Genomic DNA, 24745 nt, shown 5'->3' with positions numbered 1-24745 from the left:
TTCAAAGAATTTTTACTCTTATACAAGCAAGCCTGGTGACTTCCTTGGTGGTCTAGTGGTTAAGAATCTGCTTTCCAATTCAGGAGACATGGGTTTGATCCATGTTCGGGGAACTAAGATCCCACATGGCTTGGAGGAGCTAAGCCCGTGTGCCACAGCTAGAGAAGCTTGGAGGAGCTAAGCCCGTGTGCCACAGCTAGAGAAGCCCACTCACTGCAGCTGCTGAGCTTGAGTGCTCTGGAGCCTGTGCTCTGCCACAGGAGCTGCCTGTGCACCACAGCTACAGAAGCCCCCGCCCGCTGCAGGGAATGCCTGTGGGCTGCAACAGAGACCCGGTGCAGCCAAAGTAAATTAATAAAAGTAAAAAAATAAAAGCAAGACGGGTACAGGACGCTTTCGTTAATTTCTATTCCTGTTATTAGTACAAGTATCGCAAAATATGAATGAGCTGGTTTAACATTAATAACTGAATTTTAATTCTACCAATGAACAGTTGATTTTTTTTCCTTTTAAATTTTTTGTCCTACTTATGCATCAATAAGTTAATTCTTTATAGAGTTGTTTCTTTTGGGGGCATAATCCAGATTACATTACCTTTGGATATTTAAAGCTAGTCTTTGATGCTGATGTACTTGTCTTAGATTATAATGTGTATGTGCATAGGGTTTGGGAAGACAGTTGAGAAGCACAAAGGGGTTATGCTGAGAACCGATTTTGTCTTATATCTCTTTACTCTCCAGAGACAATCTTTTTCATTATTAGCTATTTTGATGGTTTATACATACACCTTAACCCATATCTTACCTTTATATATTTATCTAAATAATATAACAGTATTTCATTTTTTTAAATTAAAGGCTTTACTTTTCAGAACAATATTAAATTCACAGCAAAACTGAACAGGAAGTATAGAATATTCCCGTATCCCTCTTCCCACACATAGCCTCCTCTGCTGCCAACATTTCTTACCATAGTGGCACATTTATTATAGTCGATGAACCTACATTGATGTATCACTGTCACCCAACTCACAGTGTGCATTGGGGTTCATTATTGTTGCGCTGTACGTTCAGTGGGTTTTGACAGGTGTGTGATGACATGTGCCTGGTGTGCTCTTGTCCGTGGATCTCAGTCAGACATGACTTAGCGACTGAAGAACAACAGCTACAACATCCATCATTATAGTTTCATAAGCATACTTTCACTGCCTTAAAATTGCTCGATGTTCTGCCTGTTCATCCCTCACACCCCCTGAAATCTTGGTCACCCCACTGATCCTTTTACTGTTTCCATATTTTCACCTTCTCTAGAGTGTCTTGTGGGCTTTCCAGGTGGCTCAGTGGCCAATAATCCACCTGCCAATGCAGGAGACATTGCTTCAACCTCTGGGTTGGGAAGATCCCCTGGAGAAGAAAATGGCAACCCACTCCAGTATTCTTGGCTGGGAAATCCCATGGACAGAGGAGCCTGGCAGGCTACAGTCCGTAGGGTCACAAAAGAATTCGACATGACTTAGTGATTAAACAACTATAATAATAGAGTGGATAATAATATAGTTGGAACCTACAGTACAAGCTTTTTTAGATTGGCCTTGTTCATTTAGTAATGTGCATTTAAGTTTCCTCTGTGTTCATGGCTTAGTAGCTCATGTCTTTTTAGATCTGAATAATACTTCAGTGGATGCAGTATGTGTACATAAATTCACTTGATACATCTATGCACATATATAAGTCTTAGAATTGGAATTAAGTGTGACCATTTTAAAATTTGATAAAAATATAGTCAATTTGGTAAAAACTTGTTCCCTAAAGGGAGTATGTCATTTATAAGTTCCACCAAAAACATTTAACAGAGCCTTGCCAATATAGTATATTATAGATTTTTTTGTAAGTTAAAAGTGGAAATCAAGACAGCAGAGTAGAAGGACGTGTGCTTATCTCCTCCTGCGAAAGCACCAAAATCACAACTGGCTGTTGATTTTTCAACAGGAGAATGCTGGAACCCACCAAAAAGAGATACGCCATGTCCAGAGACAAAAATGGAAATCATATTAATGATCTTTACATGCATTCTCTCATTGCAAGTGGGGTTGAATATCTCTTCATGTATTTAAAAGCCATTTCTAAGTTTTGATGAAAGTTCAGCAGTCATTTCTAATTTTTGAGAGCTCTTTTTCTCTAATTGTTCCTTGTTTGTGATGGAACTTTTAAGCAGGCGTAATTGCACTTTGGATACCCATCTTACAATTTCAGTATATTTGCTTTATTATTGTGTATCCACCTTATCAGTGCATCTTAATTTTTGATTTTTTAGACTTTTCTAAAAACTCTTCTTGGTTGAGCTTTATTTCAAGAAGATAATATGGCTGTTTCATCCATTTGATGCATCATTACATATACAGCATTAGTTCTTTGAGAAACCGTAAACACTTGGAATGTGTTTAATATATTTGATCCACTCCATTAATATTTTACATATGATGAAGTTGACAGATAAGGTGACTGATAAAGGTAATTGAGTGACATTTCTAATACTAGAATCAGATTTCTTGACTCCTAATGTCCAGGTACTTTCTGCTCCATTGTTAGTACTTTTATAATTGAGGAGTATTACCATGTTTTTGAATTTTTTTAACTTCAAAACTTCTCTATTATTGACAGTATCTGAAATATACCACTTTTTAGTCTTTCCTCATATTTTACTTCTGAAATCTTCATGTTGGCATGACATTGATATTTCTAATGTTTGGTATTAGTTCTTTGAACTTGTCAGTTGTTTTTATTAAACTTATGTTCCATTTACAGTACTGTCAATTTCTTACCCAGTAGTAAGTCAGAGGAGGATGTTTTTTCCTGCACATTCGTTGACTTTGCCCTTAGCCAACACTAACACCCATTTCATGAAGGCTTTTGTCTTTATCCAAGTGTTCCACTCTGCCCAAGCAGAGCAGTGCAAGGTCATGGCGCCTGTCTTTTTTTTTTTTTTCCTTCACATGAAATTAATTACTTGCTCCAACAGTAGTTTGTTCTAGGACATTTCCAGCCCAGATGGTGGAAAGTTCTTGGGATAACATGGCAGCCGAAGTAACATTTTGGCTTTTTAAAGTTGACTTTGTTTTGGCGATTGTGTAATGAAAATCTTCTGAAGATTATACAAGGACATAAAACAAGAAAGATCTGTTGGCTTAAAACATTTTTCATCTTTTAAAAACCACCACACTCAGCATGGTGGAACTTTGGTTTCTTTCAAGTATTGGCCTGTCTTGGCTCTTTTCCCTGATTATTTGGCACCTAAGATAGCCCAATTAATAGATTTAAAATTTTGTTGTTTTGAGTATAATGTTGCCTTGAATTCCATTTTTGAACATTATAGAAAGTTACAGCAAGAATTGACATTAAAGATCATCTTGCCTAATGTACTTACTTACAAATAAGAAAACTGAGACCCAGGGGACTTATTTTTTGAAGTGAACAGAGTAACTTCAATAGAGAACTTAGAAGCAGAGCCTCCGTTTTCTAACTTGGGGACAGTGACTCATTCAGCATACAGCAGTATGTTTTAGGTTTTTGTTTATTCTTATTTCAGTGTCATCAGATTTTAATTAGTAAAAGATTGATTTTATCATTCATGATAATCCTCTATTGTTAGTTCTTTATTAATTTCATTTTCAAGCAGGTGATACCTTTATGTTGTTCAAATACTGATCCCATAAAAGTGCACATGAACCGTCTCCTGCCTGTCCTTGTTGCCCATCTCCAGCCCTCCTGTTTGTCTCCATAGTAACCACTGTTCGTGCTTGGTTTCTTATGTATGCTTCCTGAATTTTTTTATGCATGTATATTCAGTTATGAATTTAGATTCTTATTTCCCCCTGTATTCATGTAAAAGGTAGGAAATTATGCAATGTTTTGAATTTTCTTCTTTTTTCAGTTAGCAGTCTATCTTGGCAGTTTCTGTATACAAGCATTTAGAGAGCTTTCTCATTTTTGTGTTTTAAATTAAAAGTGTATTGAGGTATACTTTAGGTACTCCAGAATTTACCCTTTCAAAGTATCTATTTACATGGTTTTTAGTAAACTCACAAAAGTTGTAAACCTGTCACTGCTATCTAATTGCAGAACTTTATTACCCCAAAAGAACCCCTCTACTTATTAGCAGTCATTCCCCATTTCCCTTGCCCTCCTGCCTGTAGTAACCACTAATCTGCTTCTTGTCTGTATAGATTGTCCCTTTGTAGACATTTCATATAAATGGAATCATACAGTGTGTGGCTTTTTGTATCTGTCTTCATTCATAGTGTAGCATGGTTCATCCATGTTGTAGCATGCCCCAGTACTTCATTTCTTTTTATTGCTGAAAACTATTCCATTGTATGAATATATACCACATTTTGTTTATCCATTTGTCAGTTGATAAATATTCTGGTTGTTTCTACTTTTTGGCCATTATGAATAATACTTATGTGAGTATTCATGTACAAGAGTTTGTGTGGATGTGGTTTTCAGTTCTTTTGGGTATGTGTATAGGAGTAAAGTTACCAGGTCACGTGGTAACTCTGTGTTTGACTTTTTAAGTAAATGCCAAACCTTTCTGTAGTGGCCTCATCGTTTTACATTCCCACTAGCCTTGTATGTGCATTCTGATTTGTCTACATCCTTTTTCATTCGTTTTTAAAAGTTGCGTTGTATTCTGTTGTATGTCAGAATCAGTTTATATTTAATCATTCCCCTATTGACGGGCATTAGGATTGCTAACATCTCTGTGCTAATGTCTTTTGCTCATTCTTATATTCTTATATTGGCACCTTTATTGTATCTATTTCTAGGACCCATTTTACATTAAAAAGGTTAGTCCTTTGTGACATTGTGTTTTTTCTATGTGCCTTTTGACTCTTTTTGCTATTAGTATATGTGTTTTTGCCATGATAAATTTTTAGAAACTATTTTTAAGAAATGGAATTTATCAGTCTGTTACAGCTCTTAGGCCTTCCAAGCTTCTTCTTACCTTTTTGGCCTCATCTCTTACCACCCTGCTTGCAAACTCCCTTCAAGACGCATTGGCCTCTGCCATTCTTTGAATATTCTAGCCATGTTCCTACCTCGGGGCCTTTGCATGTGCTGGTCTTTCTTTCTAGAAGACTTTTCCCTTGTTTATTTCTTTCAAATCTTTGTGCAAATGTCAACTTCTTGTTGAGTGTTCCCACTTAAAATTATAACACACCTGTGGTAGATGTCAAATTTTGAGGTTAATGAAATATGTATTTACTTTTTAAATAACAAATTAGGTGTTAGAATGCTGTTAGTTTCTTATGAAGGAACAAAAATTTCTAGGTGTAAAACCTTTCAAATAGTGCTTAAATGCTTTTAATGACTAAATGGCTTTAATGAGACTGAATCTGTGGCTTTGCTAGTAAGTTTAACTTAGGTCTTTGGCAAGTGTAATGGTTAATTTTTGTGTGACAGTTTGAGCTGTGGGATGCCCAGAGACCAAACGCTAGTTCGTTATTTCTGGGTGTGTCTGTGAGTATGTTTCTGGAAGTGATTAGCATTTGAATTGGTAGAGTTTGTGAAAAAGATCATATGCACTAGTGGTGGTGAGTGTCTTGCAGTCCGTTGAGGACATGAGTAGAATAGTAAGGTGGAGGAGGGGCGAGCTTGCTCCCTGTCTTGAGTTGAGACACCCGTCTCTTTCTGTCTTTGGATGTTGGCACGCCTGTTTCTTGGGCCTTCCCACTCAGGCCGAGGCTTTCCTGCTTCTCAGGCCTTTAGGTTTGGACTGGAACTACACCGCTGGCTTTCCTGGGCCTGCAGATGGCAGATAATGGGACCTTTTAGCCCCCATGATTGCGTGAGCCAATCTTTTATAAATAAATTACTTTCCATATTATATATCCTTATATCCTGTTGGTATATTTAGGAGAGCCCTAAATAATGCAGCAAGTGTGACTAGTTCATTGCTACTGTCTGAATGTTCCTGTCCTCCACAAAATCATATTTTAAAACCTAACCTCTGCAGTTAGAAAAGACCCTGATGCTGGGAAAGATTGAAGGCGGGAGGAGAGGGGGACGACAGAGGATGAGATGGTTGGATGGCATCCCCGACTCAATGGACATGAGTTTGAGTAAACTCTGGGAGTTGGTGATGGACTGGGAGGCCTGGCGTGCTGCAGTCCATGGGGTCACAGAGTCGGACACGACTGAGCAACTGAACTGAACTGAACCTCTGCATTGATAGTGTTAGAAGGTTTGGGGCCTCTGGGAGATGATTAGGTCACGAGGGCCGTGCCCTCATGAATGGGAGTGGTGCCCTTCTAAAAGATACCCACAAAAATGTCCTTGCTGCCTTCCATAATATGATAACACAGCAAAAACACGCTTAATCTTTGGGAACCAGAAAGCCAGCTCTCATCAAGTACTGGATCTGCAGGTATCTTGATGTGGACTCTCTGCTTCCAGAGTTGTGAGGAGTACATTTCCGTTGTTAATTGTATGAGTTTGTTACTGCAGTTCAAAAGGACCGAGATACTAGGTGGTTTTTCCTAGTTGCAAATCTCTAGTACTTTGATTGTTTACAGTGAAGTGAGAGACAGAAATAATTCAGAAAACCTTTGGTCAAAATGAAATTAGAGATGATCCTCAGACCTTCTCTCCTGCTACTTTTTTTTTTTTTTTTCAGGAAATTTCCCAGTGGAGACAGCCAGTTTGAAGCAGTCTTTCTCCCACTCATTTTCCTTTATGTCCTTCCCATTTTTAAATTTTAAATATAGTAAAAAATAGTCACCTGTAATCTCATCTTCCAGGATTGCTGTTTTTGTTCTTCTCATATTAACATTTTAGGTGTATTCATTCATACGGTGCACAGTACTGATCTGCTATCTTTGCTCAGCATCACATCATGAAACAAATATTTAACTGTATTGTTTCAAAAGCAGATGGAATAAGTTGTTTTATAAAGCCAGCATACCTTGATACTGAAACCTAACGATGACATTCCACAAAAAAGATAGTCACAGACTTATATTTCTCATGAATATAGGAGAAAAAGCTTTAAAAAAAATTAGCAAATTGTATCCAGCAACATAAGAATAGGATTATACAGTATAAACAAGTGGGCCTTATTATCTCAGGGATACAATATTGTTAGCACTTGAGAATCAATATGTCACATTAATAAATAGAAAAGCTATTTGATTGTCTCAGTAAATGTGGAAAAAGCGTATGACCAAATTCAACATCTATTCATGGAAAAAAAGACTCTCAGCAAACTAGGAAGAAACATCTTCAACTAGGTTAAGGGCATCCATGAAAACCCTGCAGCTAACATCACACCCAGTTATGAGAAACTAAAGCTTTACCTCCTCTGTGATTAGAAACAAGTCAAGGGTGTTTGCTCTAAGCATTTCTGTTTGCTATTATATGAGGCTCTAGCCAGTTCAAGAAAACAAAACAAAGAATAAAAGGCATAGAGATTGGAAAAGAAAAAGTAAAACTGTCTTTATTTGCTGGCAACATGATTGTTTATGTAGAGGGCCCTGAGGAACATAGAAAAGCTACTTGAGCTGAAAAGTGAGTTTAGCAAGTTTACAGTTTACAAGATAATTATACAGAAATCACATACTAGTAGCAAACAACTGGAAACTAAAACTTTAAAACTTCTATTTTAAAACAATATGAAAACATGAAATAGTAAATTCAACAAATATGTGTACAACTTATATACTGACAACTAAAAAACACTGCTCAGTGAAGTCAAAGAAGACCTAAATGTAGACATATCTTGTGTTCACGAATTGGAAGACTCAACATTGTTAAGATGTCAGTATCACCCAGATTGAGCTACAGAGTCCATTTATCATATTTGTACCAGGCTTTTTGTTTGTTTTTTTCCTAGACACTGACAAGCTGATTCGAAAATGTACTGGGAAGTGCAAAGAACCTAGAATATCTGAGGAGATAATTGAAAAAGAGGAACAAATGGAATACTTACACTCTGTCTCTTCCCACTGTGCTGTAAAGCTACAGTTGTGTTTTTGCTTTTGAGATTGATTTCTTGTTTCGGCTGTGGTGGGTCTTTGTTGCTGTGCGTGGGCTTTCTCTAGTTGTGGAAAGTGGGGACTAGTCTTTGTTTTGGTGCCCAGGCGTATCACTGTGGTGGCTTCTGTTGCTGCAGAGCACAGGCTCCAGGGTGCACAGGCGTCAGGAGTTGTGGTGCATGGGCTTAGTTGTTCCATGGCAGGTGGAATCTTCCCAGGCCAGGGAAAAAACTGGTGTTCCCTTGCATTGCTAGACTGATTCTTAACCATATGGACCTCCAGGGAAGCCCAAAGCTACTGTTTTGAAGGTAATATGGTATTGATCAAATAATAGAAAAATCAATCTGTGGATGAGTTTAGTGAAAAAGTGTTAGTCACTCAGTCGTGTTCGAATCTTTTGTGACCCCATGGACTGTAGGCTGCTAGGCTTCTCTCTCCATGGGATTTCCAAGGCAGGAATACTGGATTGGGTAGCTATTATCTTCTCCAGGGGATCTTCCTGATTCAGGGGTGGAACCTGAGTTTCCTGCCTTGCAGGCAGATTCTTTACTCTCTGAGCCACTAGGGAAGCCCTGGAGGGAGCCAGGAAATAGATTTGCACTTCTGTGGTCTTTTTTGTGTGTGTGTGTGTGTGAGAAAAACAGCAAAACTATTCAATTGGGGAGGGAAATGTTTTTAAACTAGTGGTGCTGGAAAAGGTAATTATTATATAAGAAAACAAAACAAACAAAACTTTAACTCCTACCTTCACATGTAACACAGAATAATATACACAGTCTTGGTTTAGGAAAAGAAAACTTAGAAAGGATACAGAAAGCAATAGCCAGAAAAGGAAAGTCTTGATAAGTTAAACTTCTTCAAAAATAAAAATCTTGCCTCCTCAAGAGAGACTGTTCAAAAAAGAACAGTCAAGCCGCAGATGGGAGAAAATGTCTCTGAAACATAACTAACAAAAGAATTTATTCTTGAATATATAAAGATTTCTTAAAATTTAAAAATAATTAGGCAAATAACCCAATTAAAAATGAACAGAAGATTTAAATGGATACTTCACAAAAAGGATCTGTAAATGGCCAGTAAACACATTGAGTTTTGATGTTATTAACCATTAGAAAATGCAAATTAAAGTTGTAGTAAGATATCACTACACACCACCAAAGTAAGTGTTGTCCAAGGTTTTGGGGGGAGGGAAGAATATAGAACATAGAGTACTTTTAGAGCAATGAAACTGTTCTGTGTGGTACTGTAATCGTGGGCACATGTTATCACATTTGTCAAAATTACTGTGATTGTAGCAGTCACATGGCAATAGTGAACTGTAATATAAATTATGGACTCTGGGTGATGATCACTTGTCAGTGTTGGTTAATCATTTTTAACACATATGCTACTCTGGAGTGGTGGAGGAGGCTACACATCTGTGGGGCAAGGGATATAGGAATTCTCTATCTTCAGTGTTGCTGAGAACCTCAAGCTGTTTTGAAAAATAAAATCTGTATAAAAAACTGCTGTGATATATAAAATGGTACAACCAGTTTGAGAAAAGGTGTAACGGTTTCTCATGAAGTCAAACATCCACCTGTCCTCTCATCTAGCAATTTTATTTTCAGGCATCCACCTACAAGAATGGAAAATAAATGTTTGCAGATGACTTACATGCAAATGTTTATAAGTCTTTTAAAAATACTTTTTCATAATAGCTCTGATATGGAAACAAATGCCTCTTAACATCATCTTGTCTCTCTGTACTTTATCCTGGGTTATTTCTTATGACTTAACGTCCAAGTCATTGAATCTCTCTTCAGCTGAGTCTAAATAATCTTCTGCTATTAAACCCATTTATAGAGGTTATTTCTTTCCCTCCTTCCTTCCTTTCTCCCTCTCTTCCCCCTTCTCTTCCTGCGTCCCTCTTCTCTCCTTTTTTCCTTTCTTCTTATTTATTTTTTTAAAATCAAGTTTTAAAATTTGGCTGTTGTTTTTTTCAGCTCAAGACATTTTTTTCTAGAACTTAAAAAGCCTGCTATATTTATATAGTTTACAGATCCTTGGGAAAATTTTGATTTGATAAATTTGGTTTTTATTCCATAAGTAGAACAGGTGTATTTGTGTTTGGTAATTAATTACTATTGAAAGAGGTTTTTTTGTTTGTTTTGTAGGTGTATTGTGATTCTTGTTCATGTAGTCTTATCTTTTTATGTGCCCATTTTTGATTGTTTGCTAGTTTTTGTGTTTGTAGAGTTGTAAAAATAATTTGATAGGATGATTTTATCTTTCTTCAGAGAGGATGGTCTGTTTCTCTGGGTGCCTTGGATTCTTCTTAATTCTGTTTCAGAATTTTCATGGCCACCCAGGGAACTTAAAAAGCTCAGTTCTAGTCCATGAGACTGTTGATTTCAGGATCCCCTTGAGAATCTCTGCCCTGTATGGGGAGTGGATTTCTGCGGCTTGCTCCTTGGACAGCCTTGGACTCCAGCTTTTGTCCCCTAGACTGTCAACCCTGTCACAAGCACTGCTCAGATTCCCAACCACTGCTTATGAATCAGGAAACATCCCAAGGCCATAGCAGTTCCAGAAGTTGAGCTGACCTCTCTAGGTTTTCCTAGTGCCTCAGTCTTGGCCTTGTATTAATAATTCTTCATATTTTACTAGCTCTTTGGTCTTTTTAGAACATGTCCTTCCAGACCCTCTGTCAATGATTTTTGTTGACTTCATCAGGAATAGTCTTCTGAATTTTCTGTCCATCACTGCTGGAAATGGAAGTAGTCTTAAATCTTGTGAGCTCTTTAAATATTATATAGTTCTGTAAGTTAGTGTGTAAGTGGTGTCTTATTACATTTTCATTATTTTCTAATACTAGTTGATTTTTTTTTGGTTCAGCAAATATTTTCTTGTATGATATAGAGTATGAGAAACATTATAGTTGTGGATTTTCTGGAGAAGGTGAAGCTAGTGCAGAGTCTTGAATGACAATATGAGTCAGCCAAGCAGTTTGGGGGTGAGCATAGAGGGAGCTTGAGCCCTCACACAGACTTGGGAGATGTGAGGGAACATGGTAACTAGACAGATAATTGATGGATAGTTACATTATATCCATGTGTGCCTTTAAAATGTGCTTAAGTGACTATTTCAGAGGTTTTCCTGGCTAGATCATTTCCCCCCCGTTGTTGTTCAGTTGCTCAGTTGTGTCCCATTCTTTGCGACCCCATGGACTGAAGCACGCCAGGCTTCCCTGTCCCTTAACATCTCCCGGAGCTTGCTCAAACACATGTCTGTAGAGTCGGTGATGCCATCCAACCATCTCATCCTCTGAAGCACGCCAGGCTTCCCTGTCCCTTAACATCTCCCGGAGCTTGCTCAAACACATGTCTGTAGAGTCAGTGATGCCATCCAACCATCTCATCCTCTGTCGTCCCCTTCTCCTCCTGCCTTCAGTCTTTCCCAGTGTCAGGGTCTTTTCTAATGAGTCACTTCTTTGCATCAGATGCCACAGTATTGGAGCTTTAGCTTCAGCATCAGTCCTTCCGGATGCATTCAGATCCTTCTGAATGAATATTCAGAGTTGATTTCCTTTAGGATTAACTGGTTGGATCTCCTTGCAGTCCAAGGGACTCTCACGAGTCTTCTCCAACACCACAGTTCAAAAGCATCAATTCTTTGGTACTCAACCTTCTTTATGGTCCAACTCTCACATCCATACATGACTACTGGAAAAACCATAGCTCTGAGTATACAGACCTTTGTTGACAAAGTAATATCTCTTGTTTTTAATATGTTGTCTAGGTTTAGCATAGCTTTTCTTCCAAGAAGCCCAAGCATCTTTTCATTTCATGGCTGCAGTCATCTTCTGCAGCAATTTTGGAGCCCAAGAAAATAAAGGCTCTCACTGTTTCCATTGTTTCCCCATCTATTTGCCATGAACTGATGGGACTGGGTGTTAGTTCTAAAAGGTCTTGTAGGTCTTCATAGAACCATTCAACTTCAGCTTCTTCAGCATTACTGGTTGGGGCATAGACTTGGATTACTGTGATATTGAATGGTTTGCCGTGGAAACAAACAGAGATCATTCTGTCGTTTTTGAGATTGCATCCAAGTACTGCATCTCGGACTCTTTTGTTGACCATAATGGCTACTCCATTTCTTCTGAGGGATTCCTGCCCGCAGTAGTAGAGTTTTGCCAAGAAAATGCACTGGTCATAGCAAACACCCTCTTCCAACAACACAAGAGAAGACTCTGCACATGGACATCACCAGATGGTCAACACCGAAATCAGATTGATTATATTCTTTGCAGCCAAAGATGGAGAAGCTCTATATACAGTCAACAAAAACAAGACCAGGAGCTGACTTTGGCTCAGATCATGAACTCCTTATTACCAAATTCAGACTTAAATTGAAGAAACTAGGGAAAACCATTACACCATTCAGGTATGACCTAAATCAAATCCCTTATGATTATACAGTGGAAGTGAGAAATAGATTTAAGGGCCTAGATCTGATTGATAGAGTGCCTGATGAGCTATGGAATGAGGTTCGTGACATTGTACAGGAGACAGGGATCAAGACCATCCTCATGGGAAAGAAATGCAAAAAATCAAAATGGCTGTCTGGGGAGGCCTTACAAATAGCTGTGAAAAGAAGAGAAGTGAAAAGCAAAGGAGAAAAGGAAAGATACAAGCATCTGAATGCAGAGTTCCAAAGAATAGCAAGAAGAGATAAGAAAGCCTTCCTCAGTGATCAGTGCAAAGAAATAGAGGAAAACAACAGAATGGGAAAGAATAGAGATCTCTTCAAGAAAATTAGAGATACCAAGGGAACATTTCATACAAAGATGGGCTCGATAAAGGACAGAAATGGTATGGACCTAACAGAAGCAGAAGATATTAAGAAGAGGTGGCAAGAATACACAGAAGAACGGTACAAAAAAGATCTTCACGATCCAGACAATCACGATGGTGTGATCACTGACCTAGAGCCAGACATCCTGGAATGTGAAGTCAAGTGGGCCTTAGAAAGCATCACTTCGAACAAAGCTAGTGGAGGTGATGGAATTCCAGTTGAGCTCTTTCAAATCCTGAAAGATGATGCACTCAATATGCCAGCAAATTTGGAAAACTCAGCAGTAGCCACAGGACTGGAAAAGGTCAGTTTTCATTCCAATCCCAAAGAAAGGCAATGCCAAAGAATGCTCAAACTACCGCACAATTGCGTTCATCTCACACGCTAGTGAAGTAATGCTCAAAATTCTCCAAGCCAGGCTTTAGCAATACGTGAACCGTGAACTTCCAGATGTTCAAGCTGGTTTTAGAAAAGGCAGAGGAACCAGAGATCAAATTGCCAACATCTGCTGGATCATGGGAAAAGCAAGAGAGTTCCAGAAAAACATCTATTTCTGCTTTCTTGACTATGCCAAAGCCTTTGACTGTGTGGATCACAATAAACTGTGGAAAATTCTGAAAGAGATGGGAATACCAGACCACTTGACCTGCCTCTTGAGAAATCTGTATGCAGGTCAGGAAGCAACAGTTAGAACTGGACATGGAACAACAGACTGGTTCCAAATAGGAAAAGGAGTACGTCAAGGCTGTATATTGTCACCCTGCTTATTTAACTTATATGCAGAGTACATCATGAGAGACGCTGGACTGGAAGAAGCACAAGCTGGAATCAAGATTGCCGGGAGAAATATCAATCACCTCAGATATGCAGATGACACCACCCTTATGGCAGAAAGTGAAGAGGAACTCAAAAGCCTCTTGATGAAAGTGAAAGAGGAGAGTGAAAAAGTTGGCTTAAAGCTCAACATTCAGAAAACGAAGATCATGGCATCTGGTCCCATCACTTCATGGGAAATAGATGGGGAAACAGTGTCAGACTTTATTTTTTGGGGCTCCAAAATCACTGCAGATGGTGACTGCAACCATGAAATTAAAAGACGCTTACTCCTTGGAAGGAAAGTTATGTCCAACCTAGATAGCATATTCAAAAGCAGAAACGTCACTTTGCTAACAAAGGTCCGTCTAGTCAAGGCTATGGTTTTTCCTGTGGTCGTGTATGGATGTGAGAGTTGGACTGTGAAGAAGGCTGAGCGCTGAAGAATTGATGCTTTTGAACTGTGGTGTTGGAGAAGACTCTTGAGAGTCCCTTGGACTGCAAGGAGATCCAACCAGTCCATTCTGAAGGAGATCAGCCCTGGGATTTCTTTGGAAGGAATGATGCTAAAGCTGAAACTCCAGTACTTCTGCCACCTGATGCGAAGAGTTGCCTCATTGGAAAAGACTCTGATGCTGAGAGGGATTGGGGGCAGGAGGAGAAGGGGACGACAGGATGAGATGGCTGGATGGCATCACTGATTCGATGGACGTGAGTCTGGGTGAACTCCAGGAGTTGGTGATGGACAGGGAGGCCTGGCGTGCTGCGATTCACGGGGTCATGAAGAGTCGGACACGACTGAGCGACTGAACTGAACTGATGGGACTGGATGCTATGATTTTCATTTTTTTGAATGTTGAGTTTTAAGCCAGCTTTTTCACTCTCCTCCTTCACCTTCACCTAGACACTCTTTAGTGCCTCTTTGCTTTCTGCCGTAAACGTGGTGTCATCTGCACATCTGAGGTTATTGATAGAACCCAAATCTGTGTTCCTTATTTTGAAGCTGACTTTTAAAATACTAGTTATTTTTAGTACCACTTATGGTAGAAAATGGAGTAAACGAAAATATGTTCAGTAATATTTTTCTGTTGCTACTAGTTCTGTAACTGTGGCCCTAGGAGTCTAGTGAATTATTTGAGAGTGGGGGCATGCCATGTGGCACTTGGGATCTTAGTTCCCCAACTAAGAATCACACCTGCACCAGCTGCACAGTGGAAGTGTGGAGCCCTGTGTACTGCCAGGGGGTTCCTGTGTGTGTGTGTGTGTGTGTGTGAGAATTCTTCTGTATGTGTGTGTGTGAATTTTTGTGCAGAGCACTAAATCATAAAATAGTGTTTGGAAGCTGTGAGTTTCAGGTATTTTTTTGTCACATAAAGATTGTGCATGAAGGAATGTATTTTTCTTGGTTTTGGTAAACCCCAAATTAATTTCTCACTGTGCCCACAAGCACAGAGACTATTCAACAAGTATGTGTGTACTTGTGGTCAGTCAGTGGTACCAGAGATACAGTTGTGAATAAGACATAGATTCTAGTTGTGGGTTGGGTAGGACAGACAATAAACAAATTTATATATAATGTTAGAATGTGACAAGTACAATGGAAAAAAGTAATATGGTATCTTAGCCAAGATTGTACAGGAAGGCTCCTTATGAAGTGAACCTTTTAATAGAAACCCAAAGTCAGGGAATCCTGTCACTCTGTGATGGGAGAGCTTCTAAAGCAGAGGCAACAGCAGAGGAAAGGCCTTAAGGTGGGTACATGAATCAGACATAGATTGTAGTTGTGGGAAGGGTAGGTAAACAAACTAATATATAATGTTAGAATGTGACAAGTACAATAAGAAATGAGACTATTCTATAAGTGTAAGTGTACTTGTGGCCATCCACAAGATGCCAGAGATAACAGTAGTGAATAAGTGAACAGGAACTAAAGAGTCTCTTGTTGAGAATGAAAGATGAGAGTTAAAAAGCTGGCTTAAAACTCAGCATTAAAAAAATGAAGATCATGGCATCCAGTCCCATCACTCCATGGGAAACAGAAGGGGAAAAAGTAGAAACAGTGAGAGGCTTTATTTTCTTGGGCTCCAAAATCACTGTGAACAGTGACTGCAGTGGAAAGGAGCTATGACAAACATAGACAGCATATTAGAAAGCAGAGAGATCACTTTACTGACAAAAGTGTGTATAGTCAAAGCTATGGTTTTTCCAGTAGTCATGTATGGATGAGAGAGTTGGACCATAAAAAAGGTTGAGCACCGAAAAATTGATGCTTTCTAATTGTGGTGCTGGACAAGACTCTTGAGAGTCCCTTGGACACAAGGAGATCAAACCAGTCAATCTTAAAGGAAGTCAACCCTAAATATTCATTGACAGGGCTGATGCTGAAGCTTCAGTACTGTGGCCATCTGATGCGAAGTGACTCATTGGAAAAGACCCTGATGCTGGGAAAGATTGAAGGCAGGAGGAGAAGGGGATGACAGAGGACGAGATGGTTGGATGGCATCACTGACTCAATGGACATAAATTTGAGCAAACTCCAGCAGATAGTAAAGAGCAGGGATGGTTGGCGTGCTACAGTCCATGGGGTTGCAAAAAGTTGGGCATGACTTAGTGACTGAACAACAACAGTCATCTGTACAATCTGTTCTCCATTGATTTGTGGATCCATTTTATTATACATTTCCCTAGAAACACAGGTTTGTCCTGTACACTCAGTTCTCAGTTGAATTCCATTGGTTTGTCTTCTTTTTTGCCTGTGTACTGGCAAATACCATACTGTTTTTATTGCTACAGCTGTGTAACATGGCTTGATATCTCGTAGGGGAAGTTCCTCTCTTCTCTTTTCAGTTTCAAGGTTGACTTAGCTATGTGTTTATTCTTTCAAAAATGTTAAGAGTTTCTGAAAGAAGCTCAATGAGAATTTTAGTTGTAATTAATTTGTGTAGAATTATGTTTGTGATATTTTGTCATTCCATTCCATTTAGTCATCCTGTTTGCCCTTTATTAGTGTTTTAATACTAATAAATGAGTGCTGGCCAACAGGATGAATAAGATATTCTCTAACAAGTCAGTTAGCAGTATTCTGGATCCTTTTTTTCATGAAAGTCCCTTTGCATTTTTGTTGGAATGAGTATTCCTTTTGTATTATGATCGTGTATTGTATGACCTCAATATATTTCTTTCTTGATTTTTTTTTTTTTGCTATTCTAAGTTTTGTATGCCTGGCATGCTATTCTGTTGATTATTCAGGAAGTTCCAGTTAGTTCCAATCAAAATCAGAGCAATAGAGATCCCTCTTGTCTCTCTATGCTTTATCCATTGAATGCCTGTTAGGAACTCGAGTTGGGAATACAAACAACTAAAAAACAAAGGAATCTCTAGCTAAAATCTCATATATTCTGGTAAGAAAGATAGACTTGACTGTAAACCATTGCCTCTCATACTTTAGGTCTTAATGTTGCTTTTTCAGAGGAGCTTTTCTTTGATCCTACAATTAAGATTGGAGTACCGTATAATCTTTTCTTCTTGTTACTTGCTCTTTTTTCTTTATGATCCTTTTTGGAGTAATTACTACTTGAGTTCTTTTTTTCCACTGAAGTATAACATCCACAGAGGTTATCTGTTGTTAATGGATGTATCTCCAATGTGTAATATAATGCCTGTTTAGACATAGTAAGAATAAATTCTTTATAAATATTTGTTGAATGATGTATCAACTGGAATACAGTATGATAAACACATTGAATTTTTATCTGTGGATCTATGAAACACACCAGTGGCTCAGATGGTAAAGAATCTACCTGCAGTGTGGGAGACTGCACTTTGTGGTTTGATCCCTGGGTTGGGAAGATCCCTTGAGAGATCCATGGCAACCCACCCCAGTATTCTTGCCTGGAGAATCCCCATGGACAGAGAAGCTTGGTGGGCTACAGTCCATAGGGTCGCAAAGAGTTGGACACGACTGAGCGACTAAGCACAGCACAGCACATGAAGCACACAGGAAGGATTACTTAGTTTCATTCATTTAAGAATTTTGAGGAATGGATTTTCAGCTTGATATGAAAATGTCATTTTGAGTCAGTATTCTTTTATGCTACAAGCTTTCCCTACCTTCCACAATCAAAACCTCTTTGCAAAATTCTGTGGCAAGAGAGGATGGTTCAAGGGTTGAAACTTTTCCTGTTGTCCCATTTGTGAAGTTGTTTGGCCCAATTAATTTCTAAGGAGAACAGCCTTTTGTTCTAAATCTATAGTCTTTCCTTAAGGTTGTTGCATCTAGTATTTATTAATAACCATAGTTTTTAGTTTAAACAAAGGATAACAATTTCTTCCTGGTTCTGGGACCTAGAGTAAGATGTTGAATTGTAAACCACTAGTTTTTTTTTTTTTTTTTTAATTATTGATGCAATGACTGAATACATTAACAAATATATTGGAGGTAGTCACCTATCCAGATTACTGTACCCTGTGGCAGAATATTTGTTCTTCAGGATTTGTCTTCAAGCCCTGACCCAACTGAAGAGCCTAGCCAATTGACTATAGAGTATGGATTCCTGATGGACATGGGCTGTATGAATAAATGATTGTTGTGATTCAAAATCCTTTGGGCTTTGCACCCAAATCATCATTAGCAAAGAATTAATGAACCATAATACAACACATCAGGACTGTTTTTGATTCATTTTGAGAAATAAGAGCAAATAAAAGAATTGCCTTTTATGTGGTTAATATTTACAATAATATTTATGGAAATTTCAGGAAAGAGAAGTGTTATACTGTATTACATTTCTGAGCAGAAATGAGATTTATTTATTGCATAATAAGATCATTTGCACAGGTCTTTTGGGTTTTATTTTGTATACTTTACTTCCAAAAGATATTTCTATCCATAAGAACTCCATATATATCTGATAGAATTAGAACTTAAAAATCTGGTGAAAGTGAAAAGTGAAAGTGTTAGTCACTCAATTATGTCTGACTCTTTGCGACCCCATGGACTGTAACCTGCCAGGATCCTCCGTCCACGGAATTCTCCAGGCAATAATACTGGAGTGGGTACGCATTCCCTTCTCCAGGGGATCTTCCCGACCCAGAGATCAAACCTGGATCTCCTGCAGGGAAGTCCAAAGATCTGGTTAGCTTGCCCATTTCTAGAATAAAATCATCTTTAATTTGTTTAATGAGCTTCTTGTAAGTAGGTGTTAAGTGTTTTTCTTTGAACTTTGCATGAATATTTCAGTTCTGTAAAAAATATTTTGATTTTTTTTGGAGCTGTTACTCTTTTTGTTGTGTTGTTGAGATTTTCACTTTCCTGGTCTCAGACGTTACTGTTTTGCCTGATAATTGTGTTTAAAGTTTTGCAATAATTGAAAAAAATTTGATGCATTTGTTCCTGTTTGTGCTCGCTACTCAGCTGAAATTGTTTCCTTTTTATTTGATCTAAGATTTGTTTCTAAAAGGGGTCAATGATTTTTGGAGGACAGTAGTAGTCTTTCATAAAAGAAATGTGTTTAAGAAAACAGGGATAATTTGTTTACTGTTCATATTTTGCTGAACAGGCAGAGTTGGCCTTGAGAACGTACACTCTTAGAGATAGAAAATCTAGAGTTTACCATTGTTCTTATTATAAAGTGAATATCAACTCGGGAAGTCGTTGTCTTCCCTACCCTGTGACTTCTCTTCAGTTTTACAATCTGAATGTTTGTTTCTGTGTTATAACTAAACAGGGATAAAACATAAGGGCTTTAGAGTGGATCTTTGCTGGCAGTTATTCCCATTATACACTAATATGCTTGTCATTCATCAGTAGATGGAACTGGAAAATAAGAAAGTAATAGGATATTTCACCCATTACAAGAACTAATGACAAGGAAAGGTTGCATATTTTTGCTTCACTTAGTTTTTATATTAAGCATATTAGTATTTTTAAAATAATCCAGAAACATTAAATGTTTTATTTTTAAATGGATAGTTTATTTAGAAAAGAGCAATATCTTCCTAAACGATCATTATTCTGCTTTGTTTCTTGTTTTTTTCAGAGATATTACGTATGAAATATCAGTAGAAGCTGTGTCAACAATGGTGGTTTTCCTTTCTTGCCAACTCTTCCACAAGGAAGTTTTGCGACAGAGCATCAGTCACAAGTATTTGATGCGAGGTCGATGGTATGTTTCTCTTTTAAATTTGTCAAGTTCTTTATTGTATTCATCTATAGTTCTTGTCTTGTCCTCTTTTCTTAGTGTTGTTCCGTATCTCCAAACAGACATTTCCTCTGGTTGTTCCATCAGAACTTCAGACCGATCCCACAAGGATGTGCTTTCCTGGCTAAACTAGCCATCCTCCCCACCCCCTTCATCCTCCAGCTTCTTTACCTTCTCTAGTGGTTTCTTTATAGAGTTGAAACTATGAAGTCCTCTTTTTCTTCCTGCTGCGTCATTCTGTGTGTCTTAAGGAGTCATCCAGTCATATTTGTTCACTGAAATTATTTCTAGCTTCCCCTTCCCATTAGCTCCATTGAAACTACTGTACAGTGTGTGCCTCATCACCATGTGTTTGGACTTCCCTGGCAGCTGCTTCACTGACTATCCCTCCTTTAATTTAGGCCACAAACATTTACTGTATGCTAGGCATGTGTTAGGATGTGGCACTGTGCTCCTGAGCACAAGCTTAGAGTCTCCTGGTGAGTGGGGCTAGGAGTAGATAAATATTACACACACACACACACACACACACACACACGGACACCTTTGTCTTTCTCACATCCCTCTCGCCACCTTGATTATACCTATGGCACATTCACAGAATCCTTCAGGACTCTTTTGGAACACATTTGAAAATCACTGATAATAGAGATGAAAAGGCCTTAAGCATTGGCTCAAGAGCCTGTTTAAAAGCTTTCTCCAGATTGCAGGAATTGATTCATCACTAATTTATGAACACATTTTCCTTTTAACCTATTTTCTCTCCCTTCTCCTCTCCATCCATTACTGAAAGACAGAGTATTAATATTGAAAAAAAAATGTCTGTATATTATGGACATGTTTTGTATGCATGCATAGATTGAATGATTTCCTATTTTTATTTATTTTTAAAAATGTAAGGTTCAATAATTATTTATATTAGTTATATGTTGAATATTTCGGATATGTTGTGTTAAGTCAAATATTACTGTTCACGTCAGTTTCCGTATTTTTTAACTCTTGCTTTTTCCTACTGATTCTGTTACTACCTCCCTTCAAGTGTCAAGTACTGTATTATATACTGAATTTGTAATATCTCACCTGTTGTACTGACTACAAATAAAGTAACTGAAGCTTAGGAGTTGAAATGATTTGATGAATAACATACAGCATAGTAAGAGGAAAGCCAGAATTCGTTCAACCTGAAGTCTGATCTCAAAGCCCATAATCGTCTCTGTTTTGTGACAGTGCTAGATTTTCTTTGAATTGTGCTAATCCCTTTTATGTCAATAGATTATCACAACACAGTCAGTTGACTCCCCAAAATATGAGTTTATTTTCTTCTTTTTTTTTCTTTTTGTGTAGTCTTCCATACACCAGCAAACTTGTGAAAACCTTACTGTATAACTTCATCAGACAGGAAAAGCCACCTCCTCCAGGAACGCATGTGTTGCCTCAGCAGTCAGATGGGGGAGGACTGCTCTATGGACTGGCATCAGGAGTAGCAAGTAAGTCTTACCAGAATTTGTCAGTTCTGTGGTGTACATAGTAGGTTTTGTCCAATTAGTCATAAGAAATTCTGTTCACTTGGCTGCCAGTACTGTTATATTGCATCTGTGTAGCTGGTTGAATGGGAAATACCGGAAATAGTTTATAGAGTATTTTTTTCATTTGGTGAACTGATTTATACAAGGAAATATATGCAAATCATGTATAGATTGTTTACCTATAAGACAGCATTTTTCAAGAAGAATATAAGCATGCATATTGTATGCATTCTAGCTGTGCACTATAAATACAGTTATGCTCTTGGAAACTTTTTATCACGTACGTTTTATGAGGAAATTGTTCTATTTTAGGGGCTTTCTTGAGTAGATTTTATATGACTAATTAGGTGTAGTTTTTTTTTGTTATACACAATGTTTCCTTTGGTGACAAATTAGCACATTTTGAAGAGGCTTGTAATAAATTCTGAAGTGGCACAAGCATGAATTTTGTCAGATTGGAAGCAAATTTCATTAACTGAAGAATCCTTTCCCATCATCTAGTAAAGCCTCATTTCTGCTTCACAGTGTTTTGACTTAAAAGAGACTAGAAATACCAGAGGACCTGGGTCATGTGAGGTTACGTCAGCTGAACTTGTGCTTTGTTCTGAAGGAGAAACAAAAACTAGGCTGGCACTTTGGCAGTTGTAAGGTCTGCGTGGGTGCTCTTACTTAAGAAACTGTATATGGTCCACTTAATTACACAGTGCAGAGTTCAGCTATCTGAAGGAATTATAAATGGAGCTGAGTTCCGCAGCTGAATTAGGCAGTGACATGTTCTCCACACTAGCCAGGGTGTCAGTTTGATAGGAAAATGGAGTACTGTGTGATAATTTATGAGATGATTAGTCTCAGGAACCTCTTTGGATTGAAAGACCTCTGTTCTAGGTCATCTTCTTTTGACTTCTTTTAGTATTATAAGTTGAATTACATTTGTAATCACTCTTGGCTTTGTCTCTGGTGCTGAGCATGCTGCCTTGACCATCAGATCCGCAGAGGTTCATTCTCCGAGTCACCCCTCTTGTGGCCCTCCTTGTTTCAGATAAGGAGGCTTTCGAGGCTTGCTCTTGTGTGGTCTCTAAAGGCAGCACAGGAAGGGCTTTGTGTGTTCTATGGAAAGGCTTGATTAATCTGTTAGTAGTTTTTTTTTTTGGCCACATGGCATGTGGGATTTTTAGTTCTTCAACCAGGAACTGAACCCGGTTGCTTGGCAGTGAAAGTCCAGAATCCTAACCACTGGACCACTGGGGAATTCCCAGTGTTTTCTCTTTTCAGTCATTAAACTAGTGTTAGTGTTCAAAAGCTGAGTATTTTCTAGTACTATGGTTGGAGGAGATAGTATAAATTCATTAACTGCTTTCTTTGAAACAATGACAATACTTTGCAGTTTTTCAAAGATGTGTGTAGTTCTTGATTTTTCTTGCAGTTATATGTCATCATAAAGAAAGAAGTCCAGTATGGTATATGATGTCATCTGTACTGGCTGCCAAAAGACTTTAATTTCAGATATACTCTGCGTATCAGAAGAAAGTTGCCAGTTTGTCTTGCAAATGTCTATCAAAGTTGGAGTAGATAATCTCTTAAGACTATCTTCACATAATTTTAAATGGTTCTCTGATCTTTTCCCCTACCATTAAGAAGTTTAGTGTTCAGCTAAGGGCATTAAAATAGGCTTAGGATTTTTGTGTGCCTGTAGTGATAAAGCATTTTGCATAGCTTCTTAAGTCTTCTTAAAACTATTCATGTAAAAGTATAAGTGATGGAGTAATTTATTATTTTACAGTATGTGGCCCAAAAGATTAAAAAAAAAAACAACCAAAGGATATTTTTCTTCTAAAAAGCACACTTATGTATTTTGTGCAAAAAAGAAACTGTTAATGAGAGGGAGGTTCAAAAGGGAGGGGATATATGTATACCTTTGACTGATTCATGCTGAGGTTTAACAGAAAACAACAACGTTCTGTAAAGGAATTATCCTTCAATAAAAAAATAAATTAAAAAAAGAACAGTCATAGCCATGTAATTTTGAATTAAGCTACATTCCATGAAAGTCAATCAAGTTGACAAAGGAAATATTTTAAAAATTTATTTGTTTTTAATTGAAGGATAATTGCTTTACAATATTGCATTGGTTTCTACCAAACATCAACATGAATCAGCCATTGATTTACCTTTGTCCCCTCCCACCTGAACATCCCTCCCACTTCCCTCCCCAACCCATTGCTCTAGGTTGTTACCAAACCCTAGTTTGAGTTCCCTCAGTCATACAGCAAATTCCCATTGGCTTTCTTTCTTTTTTTTTCCCCTCAATATTTTATTTTATTTTTTTTTCCTTTTCTTAAAAAATTTTTTTTTATTATTATTTTTTTTTACTTTACAATATTGTATTGGTTTTGTCATACATCAACATGCATCTGCCACGGGTGTACACATGTTCCCCATCCTGAACCCCCCTCCCACCTCCCTCCCCATACCATCCCTCTGGGTCATCCCAGTGCACCAGCCCCAAGCTTCCTGTATCTTGCATCGAACCTCGACTGGCGATTCATTTCTTATATGATATACATGTTTTAATGCCATTCTCCCAAATCATCCCCCGCTCCCTCTCCCACAGAGTCCAAAAGACTGTTCTGTACATCTATGTCTCTTTTGCTGTCTCGCATACAGGGTTGTCATTACCATCTTTCTAAATTCCATATATATGCGTTAGTATACTGTATTGGTGTTTTTCTTTCTGGCTTACTTCACTCTGTATAATAGGCTCCAGTTTCATCCACCTCATTAGAACTGATTCAAATTTATTCTTTTTAATGGCTGAGTAATACTCCATTGTGTATATGTACCACAGCTTTCTTATCCATTCATCTGCTGATGGACATTTAGGTTGCTTCCACGTCCTGGCTATTATAAACAGTGCTGCGATGAACATTGGGGTACACGTGTCTCTTTCCCTTCTGGTTTCCTCAGTGTGTATGCCCAGCAGTGGGATTGCTGGGTCGTATGGCAGTTCTATTTCCAGTTTTTTAAGGAATCTCCACACTGTTCTCCATAGTGGCTGTACTAGTTTGCATTCCCACCAACAGTGTAAGAGGGTTCCCTTTTCTCCACATCCTCTCCAGCATTTATTGCTTGTAGACTTTTGGATTGCAGCCATTCTGACTGGCATGAAATGGTACCTCATTGTGGTTTTGATTTGCATTTCTCTGATAATGAGTGATGTTGAGCATCTTTTCATGTGTTTGTTAGCCATCTGTATGTCTTCTTTGGAGAAATGTCTATTTAGTTCTTTGGCCCATTTTTTGATTGGGTCGTTTATTTTTCTGGAATTGAGCTGCAGGAGT

General features: G+C 38.1%; 1 protein-coding gene across 7 annotated transcripts in view; it reads left to right on the top strand.

Annotated features, from left to right (window-relative positions):
• DYM (dymeclin) overlaps positions 1 to 24745 on the top strand; it is a 392053-nt gene that overhangs the window by 82490 nt on the left and 284818 nt on the right. For all 7 annotated transcript variants that reach the window (XM_070779026.1, XM_019986749.2, XM_070779029.1 and 4 more), the window contains 2 exons: positions 19720 to 19845; positions 21226 to 21368. In XM_070779026.1, coding sequence (XP_070635127.1) covers positions 19720 to 19845; positions 21226 to 21368 — 269 coding nt within the window. The remainder of the gene's footprint in view (positions 1 to 19719; positions 19846 to 21225; positions 21369 to 24745) is intronic.

The sequence above is a fragment of the Bos indicus genome, chromosome 24 (genome assembly GCF_029378745.1).
Source record: "Bos indicus isolate NIAB-ARS_2022 breed Sahiwal x Tharparkar chromosome 24, NIAB-ARS_B.indTharparkar_mat_pri_1.0, whole genome shotgun sequence".
In the NCBI taxonomy this organism is placed as follows: Eukaryota; Metazoa; Chordata; class Mammalia; order Artiodactyla; family Bovidae; genus Bos; species Bos indicus.
The sequence above is the reverse complement of the archived record's forward strand: the minus strand, read 5'-3'. Positions and strand labels throughout refer to the sequence as shown.